The sequence below is a fragment of the Suncus etruscus genome, chromosome 1 (assembly GCF_024139225.1).
Source record: "Suncus etruscus isolate mSunEtr1 chromosome 1, mSunEtr1.pri.cur, whole genome shotgun sequence".
NCBI lineage: Eukaryota > Metazoa > Chordata > Mammalia > Eulipotyphla > Soricidae > Suncus > Suncus etruscus.
In genome coordinates, this window is record NC_064848.1 from 60,250,936 (window position 1) to 60,273,011 (window position 22,076).

Consider the following 22,076-nt stretch of genomic DNA (forward strand, 5'->3'; position numbering starts at 1 on the left):
ATATGTGTCCTCTAGATATAAAATAATAGCAAAAGAAATAACAAAGTTATTTGCTGATATTCTCTACTTTATTTTTGATTGTAGGGACTTTCAGTTACCTTGATGATGTCCCATTTAAGATAGGAGACAAATTCAAAACACCAGCTAAAGTTGGTCTACCTATTGGCTTCTCCTTGCCCGATTGTTTGCAGGTTGTCAGAGAAGTACAGGTAAGTGGTGATTTTTAGTTCAAGTTTAGTGCACTTAAAAAATTTAAAGACTAAGCATTTGATGTGTAGTGAACTAGAACAAAGCCACCTCAATCTCCTGTATGTGTTTCTTACTGTTCTTATGCCTACTTGATACTGGCTCTCACACTGGCTTTTAGGTTTATGTATCTATTACAGACCTTGTATGATTTGTCAGGTTGTGTATATTCCTGTGATTTTGTGCCCTTTCCAGAACAAATCTCCCTTGCCCATCTGGCTTGCTTATCTACTTCTTTGCTTTATTCATTCCTGATTATCTTCCAGTGACTGAAGAGAGTGTGATATCTTCCCACCCTTCTTCCCTCCCTTTTCTTTCTTGGGGCACACTTGGTTCTATTCTGGGGGATCACTCGTGGCAGTGCTTTGGGGGACTAAAGAATCGAACTTGGGTTGGCTCTGTTCAAGGCAAGCGAGCACTTTTCCCACTGTACTATCTTTCCAGCTCCTGTACTGTGTTTTTTTTTTTTTTTTCTCATAAGTTTGTCTCTTCACTTGAATATTCTTATCTTTCTCGCCATACTAAAAATGTCTTCCAGTTAAATTTACCATTTATTCCTCTAGTCCAGTGTTTCCAAAGGAGGTGATTTCTACCCCAGTGGTAGATAGTTGGGGTTGGTGCATGAAAAATTTGGAAGGGCACTAGTAGCCACAGGTGGAATTGGGAATCACTTTATGTTTATTTACTTAAAGGAGGTAGATTTCCAGGGAATGAAAAGCGATATTTTCTTCTGAAAATGGGGGTGGTAGACAAAATAAGTTGGGAAACCCCTGGTCTAGACTATGTTTAAATGCCAAATTTTCAATAGCTTCTTTCTTAATAACTCATCTTAAAAGTTCAGTTAAGATTATTACTTTTTTGGCACACTTGAGAGTGTTCAAGCCTTACTCCTGGTTCTGTGCTCAAGGATCACTTCTGGAGAGCTTGGAGAACCATGTGGGGTGCCAGAGATTGAACCTAGGTTGGCTGCCTGCAATGCATGTGCCAACTGTTGATTTGGTCTCCAAACTTCTTGGAAGTTCAAGTAGTCCTATGTTATAAGGACTTTCTTCCTTTCTTCCTTCCTTCAAAACACATTAATTGAATATCTGCTTATTAGCATTGCTTTCCTAGTACTGACGATAAATACCTTTATTAGTTCACTGGGTGCTCAGAAATGAGAGAAGTCATAGACAGAGCTACACTAGTCACTGAAACACTTCATCCTGTGATGCAAGACTCTGGAGAGAAGTGTTTCTGAGAGTTAAGCATAATTATGTCACTCTAAAAAATTTCCCTTTTTTAAAATCTTCTAGCCTGTTTATCGTACAGTAATCTTTAGAGTGGGTAACTTCAGATACTTTTTGGGATACAATTATTCTGTATGAGTAAACTCTGTTCTTTGTCATTTATTGGGAAAGCTGAATAATGGCACTTTGTTTCAAGCTTTCCCAAACTTGGGTAACTGCAGAAGTCAAAGGTCACAGTAGTCTAGTAGTCTCCTTCATATTACTTGGAACACTCTGGACACGCTGCTGGCAAGTATGCACATTTAAAGAATATTTTTCTTTTTTTTTTTTACATTTAAAGAATATTAGAGTTAAAGAGTTGTAAGAATGTGAGCTATAATTCATGGAACATAACATTAAGATTACAGATAAGTAGTTTTTAGTATATCTCACAGAGTAATATAGTCATCATTACTATCTAATGATGATCACAATAGAACGTTTGACCTACACCTGGTGATGCTCAGGGATTACTCCTGACTCTGATCAGGGATCATTCCTGGTGGACTTGGGGACCACATTGGGTGTCAGGGATTGAACCTAGCATGGCTGCTGTGTGCTGTCTCACTCAACCAGAGTTGTTTTTTTTTGGGGGGGGGGTCACACCCAGTGGCGCTCAGGGGTTACTCCTGGCTTTGTGCTCAGAAATCACCCCTGGCAGTCACGGGGACCATGTGGGATGCCAGGAATTGAACCACCATCTGTCTTGGATTGGCTGTGTGCAAGGCAAATGCCCTACCGCTGTGCTATCTTTCTGGGCCCCAGAGTTTTTTTGTTGTTGTTGTTTTGTTTTGTTTTTGAATAAAAACAGGTTTTATTTGGAAATCTGGAGGAAGAGATGAGAGGGAGAAAGAGTAACACACTCAAGGTTGAGCACAGGCTTCTCCAAAGGTAGGGAGAGCCCTGGTACACACCCCAGAATTAAAGTAGGAAAGCTCTTATTTTATGAGGGGAGATGTGGGCGACATGGCTTGGGCACCATATGTGTGGACTGGCAACATGTGTGCACAGCACTAACACTTGGCCCCAAAGGGAAATGAAGCACAAGTCCATACCCTGGAACGTTTTTACTTGAAAAAAATCTAGTGCCCATCGGTTGCCATGCACTATTGATTCCCCCACTCAACCCTCTCTTTCTGCTTCTGATCTACTATTTTGAACGTACTGTATAGATGAAATGATAGAACATAGAGCTTTTGTGACTGGCTTATTTCACTTAAGAGATTGTTTTCAAGATCTATCCTTGTATAAATAAGAACTCTTTTAACTCACTGATGATACCATCTTTTGTCTGTTAATTTATTAGAATCATATTTTCTGTTCATCTTCTGGCTTCCACGTTGTGAACATATGAGTAATGCTGCGATGAACATTCACCTGCAGTTTTTTGTGTGGAGACAGGAGACAGACAGGCCATCAGTTTTCTTCTGGGGGAAAAATATATTCATAAGATTAGAATCTCTGGATCATTTTATTTTATTTTTTATCTTTTGGATAAAAGGAACTGCTAAATTGTTTTCCAAAGTGACTGCCATTTTACATTCTCTCATGCATTGCTAAAAGGTTTCAGTTTCTTTATATCTTGTCAACCCCTGTTATTATCTGTCTTGTTTTATTTATTTACTTTTGGGGGGACATGCCTAGTTGTGCTCAGGACTCACTGTATATACTCAATTATAAGCTTACCCCCCAATTTTACCTTAAAAACTGGTAAAACTTAGTGACTTGAGTATAAACTGAGGTGGAAAATGCAGCATCCACTGGTAAATTTCAAAAATAAAAATATATACCCAAAAGAATTACAATAATTGATTAAATGCTTTTCAATATTTATTGCTAAAGAAAACCTGTAAACTAGGGAATGGAGCAGTGGCATAGGTGGTAGGGCGTTTGCCTTGCATGCGCTAACCTACAACAGACCGTGGTTTTATCCCCTGGCATCCCATATTGTCCCCCAAGCCAGGAGCGATTTCTGAGTGCATAGCCAGGAGTAACCCCTGAGCATCACCAGCTTGGCCCAAAAACAAACAAACAAACAAACAAAAAAGAAAAACTGTAAACTAGCAACAGTAACTTTAAAACTTTAAATAAAGTGCAGAAAACCGTAGCTTAACAGGTAATCAAGCTAAATCACAAAGGTTAAAGTCCTTCATCTGTATGTCCAAACAGAGATTCAGCTCTATCTGATGTGAGGGTATCAGCATAGACATTGTCATCACTACTGCTGTCGGTCTCATACAAAGCGCAGAATATTGTGGGTTAAAGAGTTCACAGAAAACCACATGGGTCCACTTTATAGTTATTTAAAATTCATATGTTTCTACATCGACAGAGTTAACTAACCTCAGAAGTGGACAGATGTATGAATGGCCAACTCTGATTCTACTGTTTAAGGGTTAGCTATAAAATAAAAAAAATAAGAGTACAGCATGCAATGCATTTATTCATTTGCCTTACACATAGCTGATCCATGTTTGCTGCCTGTCACCCACAAATAGTTCCCTGAGTACTGTCAGGAACACTGTATATACTCAAGTATACTTGACTAGACAACTAGTTTCCAGTCGTCTTCTGCTGTTGGCTGAAGGGGGTGGTGCTTCAGTTCAGTCCACAAGTCACAGCTGAGCTGAAGCCCTCAAGTATACTTGACTAGACAACTAGTTTCCAGTCGTCTTCTGCTGTTGGCTGAAGGGGGCGGTGCTTCAGTTCAGTCCACAAGTCACAGCTGAGCTGAAGAGGTAGGCGGCTGAACTGAACTGAATGCCAATGTAGAAACACATGGATATTAAACTATATAAAGTGGACCCATGTGCTGTTTTAGGTTTTGCTTGGAAATTTTGACTTAATTGCTCAGTGTGGAACACTAGGTGCATGGTACAGTGCTCACCTTACTCCTGCTCCCACTAACAACATAACGTAGAGGAAATCCAGATCTGAGCTACATTACTGAGCTGGCTGCTAAGTTGCTTTGTTCTCTATTTATACACACCTCCCTTAAATTTTCCACTACGTTACGGTTACCCTGGGGGATTTGTCAGATTCCCCTTATTCAGTGATGACTCCAGCTAACTCTGCCAGTGGTTCTCAAACTATGGCCCGCGGGCCACATACTTTATTTGTATCTGTTTTGTTTCTTCATTGCAAAATAAGATATATACAGTGTGCATAAGAATTCGTTCATGGGCCCGGAGAGATAGCATGGAGGTAAGGCGTTTGCCTTTCATGCAGAAGGTCATCGGTTCGAATCCCGGTGTCCCATATGGTCCCCCGTGCCTGCCAGGAGCAATTTCTGAGCATGGAGCCAGGAATAACCCCTGAGCACTGCCGGGTGTGATCCAAAAAAAAAAAAACCACAAAAAAAAAAAAAAAAAAAAAAAAAAGAATTCGTTCATAAGTTTTGGTTTTTACTATAGTCAGATCCTCCAATGGTCTGAGGGACAGTGAACTGGCCCCCTGTTTAAAAAGTTTGAGGACCCCTGCATCTAAACCAACAGGTGGGAGCTTCTGGGTGTTACAGAAGTTGTCCTTGCGTGATAAAAACATACTTGATTTCCCACTTCATCAAAGTGAGTCCAAAATCTCTTTAACCCTTAAGCCAGTGAAAACTTTCAGATATGCTTCAATTTCAGGGTGTTGTGGTGCCACAGTATCATTATTCAAAGCAGGCTCTGACATCACTCATGTTTGGCCTAGAATTGCCCTGTGATCGTAAGATGTTTTTGTGCTCCTAAATCCTCACCTGTAAATAACGTCAAAAGTTGCTCTTGAGAATTCAAAAATAATACATTTATAATAGTAAGTTTTAGGTGCTGTTATTTACTATAACACATTCTTTTTCACTAATATTTCTTTTATTTTCCTGGTGTTCTTCCCCTATATTCCAAGTAGCCAATATTATTTTGCTAATTTAAAAAAGATCAGTAAATGTTTTATTAAAAAATAATAAAAGAGGGGAGGGAGGGAGGGAAAAATAAAAGAAATGATCAGTTTGAGTTAGTTGGGAGCTGATTACCACTTTTCTGGAGGGGAAAAATAGTTGCAAAATTGGATTTCTTCTCAGTTAGAAACCCTGTGCTGCAACTCACTGTTTTTATTCATGGTAGAAAGAAAGCTCTTTGATTCCCCCATATCTTTCTGGGACTAGTAGCTGGCTCAAAAATATAAATAAAAAATTTTTTTTCTTCTTTTTTGGTGTTTGGGCCATATCTGATGGGATTGCTTCTGGCATAGTGCTCTTGTTGGTACTTGAGGCACCACCATGCAGGTTCTAGCAGGAATGCAGCCCAGGCTCCTGCACTTGTATATCACCCTGTGAGTTTGTTATTCAGCCTGTAAATGAATTTACTGTCATGAGTATTTCCAGGCTTTTCTCATGTTGTTTGATGTGGGTGATGCAGAAGCACTTGTTTTTTTTTTTTCTGCTCTCGGTCTCTTGAAAGACCTACTGATACTACCTCTTTCCCCTCCTTTCCCCTGTTCACTCTTACCTTCTCTCCAACCTTGCTAGGTGCACAAAAACATTGTTTAGTTTGGGTGCTATTTTAAGATGAATACCTGAAGTTTGGTGTTATAGTCAGACTCACTGGGTTCAGATCTGGGCTCTACCACTTGCCACCTTTAGGACATTGATCAGAGCTTTAATAACATGACCGTAGCAGTAGCATCAGTTTTTATTTTTTTTTGTTTTAAAATTGCTTTGGTTTTTGGGCCACAATCAGCAGTGCTCAGGGATTATTCCCGGCAGGCTTGGGGGATCATATAGGATGCTGGGAATTGAGCCCCAGTCAGCTGTGTGCAAGGCAAACGCTCTATCCACTGTGCTATCACTCTAGCCCCTTTTAAAGGGTTGTTTAGAAAACCATGAGACTGAAGATGTGAAAGATCCTTAAATGTTTTAGGCTGTCATTGTTATCATTGTTGAGTGCTGGACCTATTTAGAGATAGGAGAACCTCAAAGGGGACGACAAAACCCAGTTGCTCTCCCAGGAAGCTTGTGGCAATGTTGGGAAGTTCACAGAAAGATTAGGGCAAAATATGATCACATGAGCTCAGAATCTAAGGATAAGGAGGCTAATAGAATTACAGTGGTGTTTCTCAGAGTATATGATGCCACCCCCAGGAGCACTATAATGATATGGGGGAATTGCAGCCTGGTGTAGTTGTGGGGAGGAACAAGGTAGATGTTTCCTAGGGATTGCTGAGGAATGTTGTTTTGTGAAGAGAGGGTGGCAACCCAATCAGTTTGGGACTATATGTGATACCAAGGGATCAAACCTGGATCAGCTGTTTCCTTTTCCTGATTCAGGAAGGAAAGGGCCAGGAGAAATGCTTCCAGCAGGAGGTGACTATGACTAAAGAATTCTAGAAGGAAACTGGCTAGAGTGGGGAGGTAAAGGTGGCATGAGCACGCTCAGGCTGGAGGTTGGCTGGGAGTCCAGTGTGCTTTGCAGTGTATCTTGTAAGGAGATCAGGAGCCTTCCCAGTGTGCTTGCCCAAAGCCTTAAATTGCTGCTTGGCCCACTTCTCTCGAGCCAGAGTGAATTGGGCAGGGAGGACAGCTACTGGGCTCCAAATCTTCTCTGCTTTCTCTTTGCAGTATGACTTCTCCTTGGAAAAGAAGACCATTGAGTGGGCTGACGATATTAAGAAGATCCAAGAAGCCCAGCAGGAAGCCGAACGCAGGGCTGAGGAAGCAGAGGCTACAGTGAATTCCAAGAGTGGCCCAGAGGGCGACAGCAAATTCTCCAAGATCCCCAGTACAGCCACGATGCCGCCCCCCTTTAATCCGATCCTTGCCAGCTTACAGCACAACAGTATCCTCACCCCCACTCGAGTCAGCAGCAGTGCCACGAAGCAGAAAGTTCTCAGCCCTCCCCATACAAAAGCAGACTTCAATCCTGCTGACTTTGAGTGTGAGGAAGACCCGTTTGATAATCTGGAGTTGAAGACTATTGATGAGAAAGAAGAACTGCGAAATATTCTCGTAGGAACCACTGGACCCCTCATGGCTCAGTTATTGGACACTAATTTGCCTCAAGGAAGCTCTGGATCTGTGTTACAGGATGAAGAGGTCCTGGCTTCGCTGGAGCAGGCCACCCTTGATTTTAAGCCTCTCCACAAACCTAATGGCTTTATAACCTTACCACAGTTGGGCAGCTGTGAGAAGATGTCGCTGTCTTCCAAAGTCCCCCTGCCCCCCATCCCCACAGTGAGCAATATCAAATCCCTATCCTTTCCCAAACTAGACTCTGAGGACAGCGGCCAGAAGACAGCCAAGCTGGCGAGCACTTTCCATAGCACATCCTGCCTCCGCGATGACCCGTACCAGAGTTCCCGGAAACCTTCTACCCAAAGCAGTGCCAGTGAGCTCAATGGGCATCACACCCTGGGGCTTTCCGCTTTGAACTCAGACAGTGGTACCGAGGTGCCGACCCTGCCTCCCTCGGATCTCATCTCCCAGATGCCTTCCCTTTCTGTCTTGTCTGTGTGCACAGAAGAATCATCACCTCCGAAAACAGGTCCCACGGTAAGCCTGTCAAGCCCCCCTCAATTTGAACTCCACGAGAACTCCACAGGGGTCCATCCAGGAGCGGCCAAACTTAACTAGCCTTGCTTACCGGAGGCTTGTTAGTAGTCCTGAGGATGAGGGTATTACTTTGACTTAGACTGGGCAACATTTGCTGCCATAACTTTTTTTTCCTCCTAACGTTGCATACAAATTTGCATAGTCTTTACCCTGCCTATCAGTTCCTGCTGCTCTGAAGTGTGATTCTTCTATGTATCTTGGGTCAAAGTGGAATAAAATCGCTTCAGACTGGGGGCCGAAGAGATAGCACAGCGGTAGGGCATTTGCCTTGCACGTAGCCGACCCCAGATGGGTGGTGGTTTGAATCTTGGCATCCCATATGGTCCACCAAACCTTTCAGGAGCGACCTCTGAGTGCAGAGCCAGGAGTAACCCCCCGAGTGCCAGCGGGTGTGACCTCAAAACCAAAAAAAATGGCTTCAGACCGAATGGTGCCTCATATTTATTATATGATGGGGTTATATTTATTTAGTGGCTGTACCTTGTGGTACTCAAGACTTTTTCCTGCCCCTGTGTTCACTCCTGGATCACTCCTGGAACAGCTTGGAGGATCAAACATATTGGGTTTCAACCTTGGTTTTCTTTGTGCAAGGCAAGTGCTTTATCTGCAGTCTCCCTGTGTCATTAAAATAATAAAAACTGTCCAGGGACCGGAGTGATAACACAATGGTAGGGCATTTGCCTTGCATGCAGATGACCCGGGACAGACCTGGGTTTGATCCTCAGCATCCCATATGGTCCCCTGAGCCCGTCAGGAACAACTGCAGAGCACAAAGCCAGGAGTAACCCCTTGAGTGCCACCAGATGAGACCCAAAAACAAAACAAAAAGAATCACCCCCCAGCTCCCCTCCCCAAAGTATCCAATTTATGTGATTAAAAAAAAAGTATCCAATTTATGCGATTAAAAAAAAGGTGCCTTGCATGCGCTAACCTAGGACGAACCTCAGTTTGATCCTTAGCGTCCCATATGGTCCCCCGAGCCAAGAGTGATTTCTTTTTCTTTTTTTTAAAGCCAGTCAAAGCGAGGAACGATTTCTAAGATCACATAGCCAGGAGTAACCTCTGAGCATCACCGGATATGACCCAAAAACAAAACAAAACAAAATTCTTTCAATGGGAGCCAGAGAGATAGCATAGCGGTAGGGCGTTAGTTTGCCTTGCACCCAGTATGATGGTGGTTTGAATCCCGGCATCCCATATGGTCCCCTGAGTCTGCCAGATGTGATTTCTGAGCGCAGAGCCAGGAGTAACCCCTGAGTACTGCCAGGTGTGACTCAAGCCCCCCCCCCAAAAAAAATCTGTTTTATGCTTGTTGAGAATGTTGCAAGTCGACCAATATGTAGTCAGTGATAGAATGCTTGCCTTGTAAGGCCCTGTGCTTAGTCCTCATCATTGCAAAAGAAGAAAAAGACTGGAACTCAGATTTTTTTTTGTTTGTTTGTTTTTGGGCCACACCCGGCGGTGCTCAGGGGTTACTCCTGGCTGTCTGCTCAGAAATAGCTCCTGGCAGGCACGGGGGACCACATGGGACACCGGGATTCGAACCAACCTCCTTAGATCCTGGATCGGCTGCTTGCAAGGCAAACACGCTGTGCTATCTCTCCGGGCCCGGAACTCAGATTTTGTGCTGTGGGTGTGCTCATCTTGAAGAACATTTGGTTTTGTCACACAGCTTTGCAGGTAGAGCAGGGGCCCTCTATTTGCCACAACATTTGGTCTTAGCTTTCTTTTTTTTTTTTTTTGGTTTTTGGGCCACACCCGTTTGACGCTCAGGGGTTATCCTGGCTATGCGCTCAGAAATCGCCCCTGGCTTGGGGGACCATATGGGACACCAGGGGATCGAACCGCGGTCCAGACACCTTACCTCTAGCGCCACCTTCCCGGCCCCTGGTCTTAGCTTTCAATGTTCCTATATGAGCAGCACAGGATACATGATTTAGTCCAGAAACCTAAACACTCAAGAACTTTTTGCTGTAGCAATTTACTTCTTTTTTTTCTTTAAGCTTAATTTCCATTTATTTTCTTCTAGAGGGCAGGTTCTTTTTAGGACAGGTTCCTAAGGACTAAACCTTTATGAAGGCTTTGGTGAGGGTCTTAAAGGTAGCAACTGCAGATGTCATTGGGGCAGCCGGGCGGTGTCCTTGCAGACAAGAGAAGGTTTCCTTCCCTTAGGAAGGAACTGGCTGGGAGTTCCTTGCTAGGAGTAGCAGGGTGCACACAGGCCTGCAGTTGCACCCTCAGCTGACTCTTCAGATTCTGTGGTCTCTACTCTGTTTCCATCCACTCTTTTTGTTGTTGTTGTTGTTTTGTTTTTGAGTACTCCTGGTACTCAAGGCTTACTCCTCTTGGCTCTGTGGTCAGGAATCACTCCTGGTGGGCTTGGGGAATCATATGGGATGCCAAGGATCTGGGTCAGCTGCATGCAAGGCAATTGCCCTCCCCACTGTTCTATTGTTCTGGCCCCATCCATCCACCTACTTCTCAATCTTGTCCTCAGACACCCATCTGTGAAGCAGGTGCAGAGAACAGGCTGCACATGCTCATAGCCCTTTCTGGCTCACCTAATTGTCTTCCTGAGTCATCCTGGAAGTGAGGACCTGAGACCACCAGGTTATTATTTTTTAACTATTGATTGGTTTTTGGACCATACCCAGCATGCTCAGGGATTACTCCTGGCTCTGCACTCAGAAACCCTTGGCAGGCTGAGGGACCATATGGAATGCCGGGAATCAAACTGGGTCCCTCCCAGGTCGGCCACATGCAACACCGCTGTGCTATCTCTCCAGCCCCCTCCAGGTTATTTTTAAATTATTTCATACACATATATGTCATTAGAGCTAGAGAAGAGCCTAGCTGGGCTCGCTGTCATACAGGCGCTTCATGTAAGACTTTAAATGCAAGGGCCTAGGCAACTTTTTGTTCATTCACTGTGCCCTGCTGCTTGTAAACTTCCATGAACCTTGGCCTACAGCACACAACATTCTAGTTTTTTATCTCCTAGGAATGGGCTTCGGCCTCATTCCTCCTGGGCATTTGTGGGGATACTCCTCTTCATGACTCATTGTATGCTGTAGAGAAACCCTGAAAGATCAGGGAATCTCAGCCAACACCCCTCCACCCAGTATGTATATATTTACATACGTGTGTACGCACTAACAATCTCCCTCCTCTCACCCCTTCCCTTTTCTCTCCCGCTTCCTATCTCCCTGCCCCTCTCCTTTCTCTTATTCTCCTCCCTCCTCTTCTCTTCTCTCCTTCCCCCCTCTCGCTTGCTTCCTCCCTTCTTTTCCTCCTCTCTAGTAACCATTAGAGACCAGTCAGTATACCAATAGGTCTTTCTCAAACACATGGATTTGGGATTAAATTCTTTGCCTTTTGTTTCCGGATTACACCAGCAATGTTCAAGGCATATTCCTGTTTCTTTGCTCAGGTAACCTTATATGGGTCAAGAATTGAACCAGGGTCACATGGTCAAAGCAAGAGCCCTACTTGCTGCCCTCTTTCTTGTCCTAAACTGTTTTTTTTTTTTTTTTTTGGTTTTTCGGGCCACACCCGTTATATGCTCAGGGGTTAGTCCTGGCTAAGCGCTCAGAAATTGCCCCTGACTTGGGGGAACCATATGGGACGCCGGGGGATTGAGCCGAGGTCCTTCCTTGGCTAGCGCTTGCAAGGCAGACTCCTCGCCGGCCCCACTGAGTTCTGTTTCTTTAACCATCTTGATTGTGGGGTTTGGTCTGGGCTGGTGCTTTCTGGGCTGATGTGCCAGTTTCTTTCTTCAATGTTTGGGTTTCATTTTCAGACGTCGATTTTATAGTTTATCATTTATATGTAAAGTAATCTTAGAAATGAGAAATTTGTGGGATTATTTTGGGAACAGTCTTTTTTTTTGTTTTTTTTTTGTTTTTGTTTTTGGGCCACACCTGGCTGTCTGCTCAGAAATAGCTCCTGGCAGGCACGGGGGACCATATGGGACACCGGGATTCGAACCAACCACCTTTGGTCCTGGATCGGCTGCTTGCAAGGCAAACGCTGCTGTGCTAAATCTCCGGGCCCTGGGAACAGTCTTGTTAGACCCCTTTATTCTGAGCCCAGAGCAGTGTCCCCCTTCCTGGGCTTCTTCCTGCCCCTGGGTTCACTGTCTTGCAAGTCTGGGGTGCTCCTGTGCTTTCTCAGTAAGTTAGTTCTGCCTTTCCCACTATTTCTTGAGTTGTGGATTTACTAATAATGCCCGGTAAATAGTGTTAGTTTGCTTCTAAATTGTACTAAAATAATCTGACATACAGAATTTCTTACCTATTAGGTATTCAGATAGTTTTTTTTGCTGGTGTAGGGTATTACATACTGTGCTTCACACATGCAGGGTATCTGCTGCTCCTCGATCACATCCCCACCCTGCACAGTCTTTATTCTGCTGTCATTACTTTAGGAAGTCTTCCTTTCTTCCTTGACTTAAAAAAAATGAATTTAGAAGGGCTAGAGGTAGAATTCCTTTGACATTCAGATTGGAGTCTCTGGCCCCACTCTTGGTCCTCCAGCACCACCAGGGCAGGAATAGTCTCTGAGCACTGCCTGGAATGGCTCAGTCTTCCAGCACCCTTCCATAGCCCCTATCCCCCACCCCAAAAAGGAATTTTCAAGATAGGGCCAGGGAGAGCTAGCTCAGTAGTAGAACATTGTTCTATTTGCATGTGTGAGGCCCTGGGTTGAATCTCTGGAACTCCAAAAAAAAAAAAAAGCTTTTTCAAGGCATTATTCCTTAAAAAAAAAAAAAAAAAAAGCTTCTCATTGCATTGAAGTATGCAGGTTTCACCAACAGCTTTCCTATGCAATGCCTTTTCCCTCTGCCCCAGAAAAGCTTGTAATCCTTTCCTTCATTCTGGCAGATTGGAAAATTATCAGTGGTGACCCCTGTTGTCATTGTGGGAGGACCTTCTTGATCCTTCCTAACTAAGGCTCAGCTCAGTTGCTAAAATCTTGTGTTTTGCTTGTCTATTGTGTAATTCTTAGATTTTTGAAATTCTTCTGGAGTTCCTGCTAGATGGCCTTGACCATTTTCCTAATTTTTCTGTCCTTTTCTATTTTCTTTGTTCATGGTGTACTTTCTGGGGCATATCCTTCATTATTTTAAAACTTAAAAAAAAAAAACAACAAAAAAATACAGCCCTTAAATGAAATTTCACTTTTTGTATTCTGTATTTCAAGTTCTTAGTTTTGTCTCCTGATTTGCTCTTATGTTTGGTGACTTTGGTTTTCTTTTCACATTTACAAGACTGAAAACAGAATAAAAAGTGGGGGACCACGTAAGGGTCTGCTGGTATCATCATGCTTCACTGTTGGTTTGAGCTAACGCTTCAGCTAACTGGGGCTTTCAGCTAACTGGGGCCGTGAGCTAAGGATTCTGCCTGAGGCCTATGAAAGTTGGGGAAGGCCCTCATCCACTATCTTACTCCGTGTTTTGGTTATTACACTTTACTGTTTTCTAGTTTTGTTTTTTCTTTATTTGGACTCCACATGATACTCAGAGGGGCCCCTGGGCCCTGGCAATGCTTAGCAAACCCAGCAGGTGGTTCAGTGTGAGGGTCTGAGGAGGAGTCGGTGCATTTTAGGTCTTGCATATTGGGGACCACCAGGTCTACCTCTTCCCAGCCCCTCAGCTCCTTGTGGTGTTCGATGCCTCCAGGGTTCTTCTTCATTTGTGTGTGTGAGACAGACTAGACCTATCCCTATGCCCTGATGCCTCCTGGAATGCTGAATGGGCTGCCTAGGCATGAGAGGGAAGATGCAAAATGGGCATTGAGGCCTGGAGCCAGTGGCTGAATATATGGTTACACTGAATCATTGGACACCTTCTTCTAGGACAGCACATCTGCCTAAAGCATTTCCCTCATTCTCTGGGGAACTGGGCGGAGTTATGAGGCAGCTGGGACTTTGCTCCCATGTGACCTGGTCTGAGATTGCAGTCAGTGGCCATGGTGCAGAAGACCTTGTGAGGGTTATATTCAGCAGTCACATTGGGGACAGGAGCCAGGTGTAGGATTGTTTGACTGTGGCCAGTAATGTAGCTGCAGAGCCTGAGAGCTCCCACCCCAGTCCTCCAGGTCACACCTAATTGCTCCATATCAAAGATGCCCAGCATTCAAAGTTGTCGTTATGTCATGTCCTGTGTTGTTATTGTCCCATTCCTCTGTCAACCTCCTTCAAGAGTGAAGTTGTGACAGGACCAAATAGTATAGCAGTAGGGTTCTTGCCTTGTGTGTAGCCAAGCTCAAACCAGGTTGGCTTGATCTTCAGCATCCCATCTAGTCCTCTGAGCTTGGCTCCTGGCTGCAGAGCCAGGAGTAACCCTTGAATACCATCAGGTACTCGAAACAAAATGGAAAATATGTCATGCAGCCAGTTTGGGCCTCAATCTTGGGGCCACCCATAGGACTTTGCCCAGCTCTGCTCTGGAAGGAGTAAAGAAGCATATGTGGGCTGAGAATGGCCATGCTGGGTCATTTCCATGTGTTTGGCCCCCCAAGTGTGGCCAGCAGTCTGTACCTCCCTAATGGCCACCTGTCTTCTGTTCTGGGCTGGGTCTTGATTGTCTGATTTCTCTCATACCAGGTCACACATCCTAATTTCTTAATGTCACAAGTGCCCAACGCTTCCAGCTGTCCCCAGGCCTGTTCTGCACTGCACACACTGTCTCCCAGTGAGCGGCAATGTGTGGAGACAGTGGTCAACATGGGCTATTCATATGAGTGTGTTCTGAGAGCCATGAAGAAGAAAGGGGAGAATATTGAGCAGGTAAGGGGTCTCAGACCTCTGGAGACTATCTGGAACCCTTGACACAAGGGACCATTGTCATTTCCAAAGTCTTTTTGGGATTTATGGTGTTTGGTTGGGGAAACCAGCATTTGCAGGTGCTTTTGCTTTGGGGGCTGCTTGGAAATCAACATTAAGAAAACCACCTTGGGGCCGGGAAGGTGGCGCTAGAGGTAAGGATGGACTTGCAAGCGCTAGCGTAGGATGGACTGCGGTTCGATCCCCTGGCATCCCATATGGTCCCCCCAAGCCAGGGGCGATTTCTGAGCGCATAGCCAGGAGTAACCCCTGAGCATCAAACGGGTGTGGGCCAAAAACCAAAAGAAAAAAAAAAAAAAAAAAAGAAAACCGCCTTGATAGTGTTGGATCTGTGGGAACTGAGTCCTGGTTTCCCCTTCTTTACACCTCTGAGAGCTCTCATTAGACTGGAAATTCCAGGTCAGATGCCCCCAGGACATTGTCTAGAATAGCAGTGGCAGAAGCTCCTTTGTAAAGAAAGATGCCTTTCTCTGCAACTGTCACTGAGGCTCCCGAGGCTCCCTGAGTTGGGACACCCATCCTATTTGGAACTGAGAGCTGGATGGCAGAGAGATGTCTCCCTTGTTAGTTTTTAGAAGTCTTCTGGGAAGCAGAGACCAGTGTGGCACTGAGTGCTGAAACCTCTCTCTTTTCTCAGATTCTAGACTATCTCTTTGCACATGGACAGCTCTGTGAGAAGGGCTTTGATCCTCTTTTAGTGGAAGAGGCTCTGGAAATGCACCAGTGTTCGGAGGAAAAGGTAGGAACCTTCATGATTAATGGGAACTCTCTGGAAAGAGATTTGTCCTGGGCTTTTCCTATTGGAAACTGCAGCCAGGAGTCAGGGAAAGCACTGAGTCTTTGGGTTCTGTCAGATTTTAACAGGATGTTTTTTGCTCAAGTGAAATGTTGGGATGGAGACCCACTAGAGCAGGGAAAAGATAGGGACAGTGACCTGAATTGCAGGTTGTACTTTGGGGGTAAAGGGAGAGGGACTGGTGAGGTACCTAGTCCCCATTTCTGGGTTGGACATCTTGCAATGATGGGGGCTGAGGATGAGAGACTCGAGTGAGGCTTCTTCACTTTCCTCTACTTCCCAGGGGCTCCAGGCCCTGGCAAGCTCCCAGACTGCCCCTGCAGTGACCCTCTACTGAGCTGGGCTATGTGGTGGACCATATTTCTGTTTTTTTCTTCTATTCCTTAGATGATGGAATTTCTTCAGTTAATGAGCAAATTCAAGGAAATGGGCTTTGAACTGAAGGACATTAAGGAAGTTCTGTTGCTGTACAACAATGACCAGGACAATGCTTTGGAAGAACTCATGGCTCGGGCGGGTGCCAGCTGAGACTAGAACTTGCCACCGCTCTGCCACGGAACTCCACCGGCAGCCTGAAAGCCCAGCTGGGAAGGAGAAGGGGCACACTTCCAGATAGTCTTTGGGATAGAAGACTGCTCACTAGTCTGTGAGCCTAGACCAGCCAGACCCTGAGCTAGGGGAGAAGTGTGTAAGATTGGGGCCTGTGGATGCCCCTCCCCAGACTCATTGGCTTCTGTCACAATAAATGCATTTGTATTTGAGAAGTGTCCTTCCCACCTTGGCCCTCCAGAGACTCCCAGTTTTTCTGGAGTCTGTTCGTCTTTCATCGAAACCTGGCCTAGCTACCAAAAGGAAATGGGGCGAAGGGATGGGAGGGCCAGAGACTGCTGCATTGGGGTAGATGCTTCCCTCCCTGATACTGGGAGTCTGAGCTCGAACCCAATAGAGTGCAATCGAAAGGTTCTTCCAGGGTTCCCTTTAAACAAAGTCTCTTAGTGTTACACTGGTTCTGCAAGTCTCTGAGGTGCAGGGTGCCTGTGCTCCCAGGGGCCTCAAGTTTGCCTCTTCTACCAGGCAATCACCAATGCTTTCCTGCCCTAGCCTATTTCTTTTGACCTGGTAACTGCCCATAACTCGAACTAATCTGGGTCTCTGGGTCCCTCTCTGCTCTAGGAAGTGGTTAGTTTAATAAGTTAGCCCTTTCCTAGCCCAGAGAGGGGGCACAGGCACTACGTAGACGCCTGCACTAACTTCACCTCACTTCTCCTTGGCAGACAGCCTCTCCATCCCTGCTCCAGGATGACACAAAAACACCTAGTCATAAGAGAGCACTCTATTTGGTTTGTTTTGTATTATGTTGTACATCATTAAAGATCTAAATACAAAGGATATACAGTCTTGATGATTCTAAAGTAATTTGCTAACTATTTTGATTCTTCAGAGAACTACTAATAAAAATATAAAAGGTTTGTTTTATTGTCATCATTTTCTATTAGCAAAATGTGTGCGTGACGTTGAGAGCTTCCCTGTGGGTGCTGGAGAGATAGCACAGTGGTAGGGCGTTTGCCATGCAAGCGGCCTATCCAGGACCAATGGTAGTTCAAATCCCGACATCCCATATATGGTCCCGTGCCTGCCAGGAGTAACCCATGAGTGCCACCGGTTGTGGCCCCAAAACCAAAACCAAAACCAAAAAATTCCTTGGGGCTGGAGAGATAGCACAGCAGTAGGGTATTTACCATGCATTCAGCTGATCCAGGACAGTGGTTCAAATCCTGGCATCCCATATGGTCCCGTGCCTGCCACAGGCGATTTCTGAGCGGCAGAGTCAGGAGAAACTCCTGAGCACCACCGGGTGTGACCCAAAAGTCCCCCCCCTAAAAAAAAAAAAAAAAAAAAAAAAAGCTTCCTTGTGTACATCTGCTGGGAATGGAACCAGGTATAACTATTTCTGTTGTTCCAGTAGTTCTATTCTCTGGCCTGAGGAATACAGGAACTGCCCACTGGTCTCCCCTGGCTTGCAGAGGTGGGCCCTGATGCAGGTTTGTTTAAACCTAACTGTATAGATATGCATATGCATATCTGGGCTCAGGATAGAGGATTCAACCCTGCAAGTATGGAGATCGGATAGGGTGAGCCTCTGGAAATATCTGAAAGTGAGGAAGAAATCCCTTTTCCTGTGGGAAACGTTGGGTACCATGTACTCTGCACTATAGCTGGGACGACTTAAATTGCTTTATTAGCTCAGAGGAGGTTTGATAAAACGGACTTCATTGTTCATTCCTTTGATTCAGGAAGGAAAGAGGCCGCCCCCCGGTGGTCAGATCTGGCATTGCCCGAGTGGACAAAAGATGGCTAATTTCTGGCCTCTGGAAAAGTTTAATCCCTTCTCTGCCCTTTAACCGAGCCCTCCACTTAATTTAAAATTTAATTTTTATTTTTGTGCCACATGTGGTATGCTCAGGGTTATTTCTGGCTCTCTGCTTAGGAATCACTCCTGATGGTGCTTGGAGGACCATACTGGGTGCCAGGAATTGAACTCCAGTCAGCCATGCACAAGACAAGCTCTCTCAAACCCCTACTTAAAAATTTTTCATTTTTATTTTGGGATACACCTGGTAATGCTCAGGGGTAACTGCTGGCTCTGCACTCAGGAATCATTCCTGATAATACTCTTCAAACCTTGAAAAGTTGGGGCTTGGGGCCGGGAAGGTGGCGCTAGAGGTAAGGTGTCTGCCTTGCAAGCGCTAGCGTAGGATGGACCGTGGTTCGATCCCCTGGCGTTCCATATGGTCCCCCCAAGCCAGGGGCAATTTCTGAGCGCATAGCCAGGAGTAACCCCTGAGCGTCAAACGGGTGTGGCCCAAACCCCCCCCCCAAAAAAAAAAGTTGGGGCTGGAACAACAGCACAACAAATAGGGCATTTGCCTTGCATGCAGCTATCGCAGGTTTGGTACTGAACACCTCTATATTTCCCTGAACCACACCAAGAGTGATACTTAAGTACAGAGCCAGAAATAAGCCCCGAAAACCACCAGATGTGACCCCCCAAAATAAGGGGAAGCTTCTTTGTTTTTTTTAAGATGTCAAGGATTCAAGGTACATGTTCTTCACTGAGCCACATGCTTGACCCTGCTTTGTATTTTTGGTTTTGCCTGCTAAGAAGATACACAGTAAGTAGAACAGACACAAAGGGCCTGTCACGTGTTAAAGATTTGTAGTTCACAGTGACTAGAGGTGCTAGGTTCTGCCTTTCAAGGCTAGCCTAGGACAGACCGAGGTTTGATCCCCCTGAGTCCCATGTGGTCCCACAAGCCAGGAGTAACCCGAGTGTCAACAGGTGTGGTCCCAAAACAAAAACCAACAACAAAAAAAACCCTTTGTAGTTCAGGGGCCCAAGCGATAGAACAGTGGGAGGGTGTTTTCTTCGCACGTGGCTGACCCAGGACGGACTGCAGTTTGATCCCCCGGCGTCCCATGTGGTCCCACAAGCCAGGAGCAATTTCTGAGCGCATGGCCAGGAGTTAATCCTGAGCATCACTGGTGTGGCCCCAAACCCAAAATAAACTAGTAGTTCAATGCAGAAGACCCTTGAGAGGTGGCAGTAGAGAACAGGATGGGCCCGGCTAAAAGGCTGGGAGTGACCTGCTGGAGATTCTCCAGTTGCCTAAATATTCTACAAGGGGTTGTGGTGGGTAAGGTCAGCCAGGAATTAAGGCATCACAGGAACCTGGAATCATAATGAGCGTGTCTCCACAATTGTGAGACGGGCAGAGCACAAAGCAGTGATGTGGGGCGCCCTCTACTGTCTCACTGGGTTGCACGGAGGTAGGGGAGCCCTGGTAAGCTGCACATCAGCTACGGTTCTGTTCAAGACATTTCAAGTCAAGATTTATTCATTGCACAATCTCAGAAGGTAACCTAGACCCTGACCAGGGACAGAACTCTCCCTGCCCTGTCCACATTCTAGCACCAGGGTCTATTTTCAGTCCAGGTCTGGAAGAAAGGCACAAAATGAACCTACAGAGCTTAGCATGTTCTTCAGCTGTTAATTTCTAGGTTACCACTGAGCACCCCAAATGCTGATTCCCAGATTTAGGGAGACCTAGGGAGCTAGTTACTGCCATCAAGGAAAGGCATCCTCTAGCTCAAGGGCAGGGATGTCCTTACTATGTCCTTCAATGAGCTGCCTTAAGCAACTGGGCTTGGTGCTGATGCGCTAACTGCACCCCCAGGTTCCTGAGTTGCCTTCTGCCTGCCCTCAGATGTGTCCAGTCCTATGACACCACTGTCCTGTCAGGGGCTGCAGGCTGCCTGTGGCAGGTCAGATACAGCTGCAGCTGGCTCCTCAGGCTCTGGATGCATTTGGATTTCAGAGCCATGATTTCATCCAAATGGACCACAAAATCTTCAAAATCCTGAGGAAAGAAATAGGACAAATGGAGCTTATGCTCTGGTTGATGCTTTGCCTAGCCAGTTTTCCAGACTCAGGAAGGTTTCCTTGGGCTGGGAAGCTTGCAGGTTAGTCCCTGTGATGCGGATGGTGGGGCTTATCTGGAAGGGGAGGGGACACTATCTGTAGGAAGGTGATATACGGAGCAGGAGCTCTGGGCAGAAGGTCCTTGTAAGTGGCAAGTCATCACAGGGAGGGCCCCCCAAACCACTTGGACAGGCTGGAAATTCCACCAGTTTTCTCAGCACAGGGATCTGGGGGAGGGGAGGGCTGTGGCCTCAGCAATAGGCAGTGTTTCATACAGACTGAGCTCACACAGAACCCCAGGCCACTAGCAAGGCCAACACACTGGCTGTGGAGTTCCCGACAGCCAGCACCACTTACGTGAGGAGCCAGCTGGCTTATTAGCGTCTCCTCCTTGAAGCTCAGTTCAGCCATTTCATCCAGCTGATCCCTGTGAGCTCGGATGATCACCTGTCTGGACCCCAAAGGAATTTTGTCAACTTCTTGGCTTCCCACCTCCTGGGAGGCTTCTTGGGAGCCATGACTCATTTCCACCCAAAGTTGGCCAACCACCTGCCCTCATCCCCATCCCAGTTCCGGATGTACTTAGGGAGGGACTAAGGACATCAATATGATCCTAGGGAAGAGAGGATTCTGGGGCCCAGTGGGCAGTCTAGGGCTGCCCCAGCTTCCCTGCAGAGGCTCAAGGCTGTGGCCACTGTGACACTGGCACCCGCTTACAATCTTCACTTTTTTTGTTTGTTTGTTTTTGGGTCACACCGGTGGTACTCAGAGGTTACTCCTGGCTCAGCACTCAGAAATTGCTCCTGGCAGGCTCGGGAGACCATATGGGATGCCGGGAATTGAACCACCATCTGTCCTGGGTCAGCTGTGTGCAAGGCAAACACCCTACCGCTGTGCTGTGTCTACGGTCCCAGCAATCTTCACTTTCTTTGGGAAGCTTGAGATTGAGCAGCATGAGATTGAGCAGCTGGGGCAGTGATATTTGGCTGCTTTCTATCCCTTGTCCAATGCCCTTAACAAGAAGGGGGGCAGAGTGATAGTACAATGAGTAGGGTGTTTGCCTTACACGTGGCCAATCCAGGTTCAATTCCCAGCATCCCATAAGGTCCTCATACCCACCAGAAGTGATCATTCCTGAGCACAGAAGTAATCCAAGTACTGCAAGCAAGGTGTGGCCCAGGGGAAAAAAAAAAGATAACAAGGTGGGGCTACGATTAGTTCATTGCTTTCATGTAGCTAACCCTGGTTCATCCCTGTTCAACCCTGGCACTACATGAGTTCCATAGTAGGTAGCACCAAGGAGTGACCCCTGAGCTGAGCCAGAAGAAAGCCCTGAGCACTGCTAAGTGTGTCCCTTATAAACCCCACCCAGAAAAAACAAGCTGGCCAACCAGGCAGAGATAAGGGCACGGTCCTGCACACCCTTCTCAGTTCATGCACGTGCAGGAGCACAGCAGGCACAAAGTTGTCTCCATCACAGGAGCCTGAGCCCAATTTGCAGCCTTCCAGAGGGTGCATCTAGCCCCAGAGTGATTCACCCTGCCCGCTACTCAGGTCTTGGGCTACCACTCTCCCACTTAGCAGCCTCCTATAGAAAAAGCAGCACAGCCTAAGCCTCTGGGTTTGGACAGTACCCAGTCTGTCTCAGCTCTGGGACAGGCTTGCTGATGGGACAGATCCTTCTAGAACATTTAAGCTTTGCCAGGCCAAGGATCCCCCTGCTCCTAGCAGGTCTGTCTTGTGAATATATATCTTTTATTTTATTTTTTTTTGGTTTTTGGGCCATACCCGGCGGTGCTCAGGGGTTACTCCTGGCTGACTGCTCAGAAATAGCTCCTGGCAGGCACGGGGGAC

The 22,076-nt window shown here is 46.1% G+C and overlaps 2 protein-coding genes across 3 annotated transcripts in view; one reads left to right on the top strand and one right to left on the bottom strand.

The window, feature by feature from the left end:
- Nucleotides 1-16,489, top strand: part of UBAP1 (ubiquitin associated protein 1) — a 61,556-nt gene extending 45,067 nt beyond the window's left edge. Inside the window, exons 3-7 of one of the 2 annotated variants that reach the window (XM_049773449.1) lie at nucleotides 85-209; nucleotides 7,111-8,040; nucleotides 14,707-14,889; nucleotides 15,584-15,685; nucleotides 16,130-16,489. In XM_049773449.1, the coding sequence (XP_049629406.1) occupies nucleotides 85-209; nucleotides 7,111-8,040; nucleotides 14,707-14,889; nucleotides 15,584-15,685; nucleotides 16,130-16,270 (1,481 nt within the window). In that variant the 3' untranslated portion in view covers nucleotides 16,271-16,489. The remainder of the gene's footprint in view (nucleotides 1-84; nucleotides 210-7,110; nucleotides 8,041-14,706; nucleotides 14,890-15,583; nucleotides 15,686-16,129) is intronic. The other variant, XM_049773457.1, reaches the window with a different exon arrangement.
- Nucleotides 16,490-20,019: 3,530 nt separating this feature from the next.
- Nucleotides 20,020-22,076, bottom strand: part of KIF24 (kinesin family member 24) — a 45,934-nt gene continuing 43,877 nt past the window's right edge. Inside the window, exons 11-12 of the mRNA XM_049772960.1 lie at nucleotides 20,580-20,673; nucleotides 20,020-20,160 (exon numbers count right to left, since the gene is read on the bottom strand). Of these exons, the coding sequence (XP_049628917.1) occupies nucleotides 20,020-20,160; nucleotides 20,580-20,673 (235 nt within the window). The remainder of the gene's footprint in view (nucleotides 20,161-20,579; nucleotides 20,674-22,076) is intronic.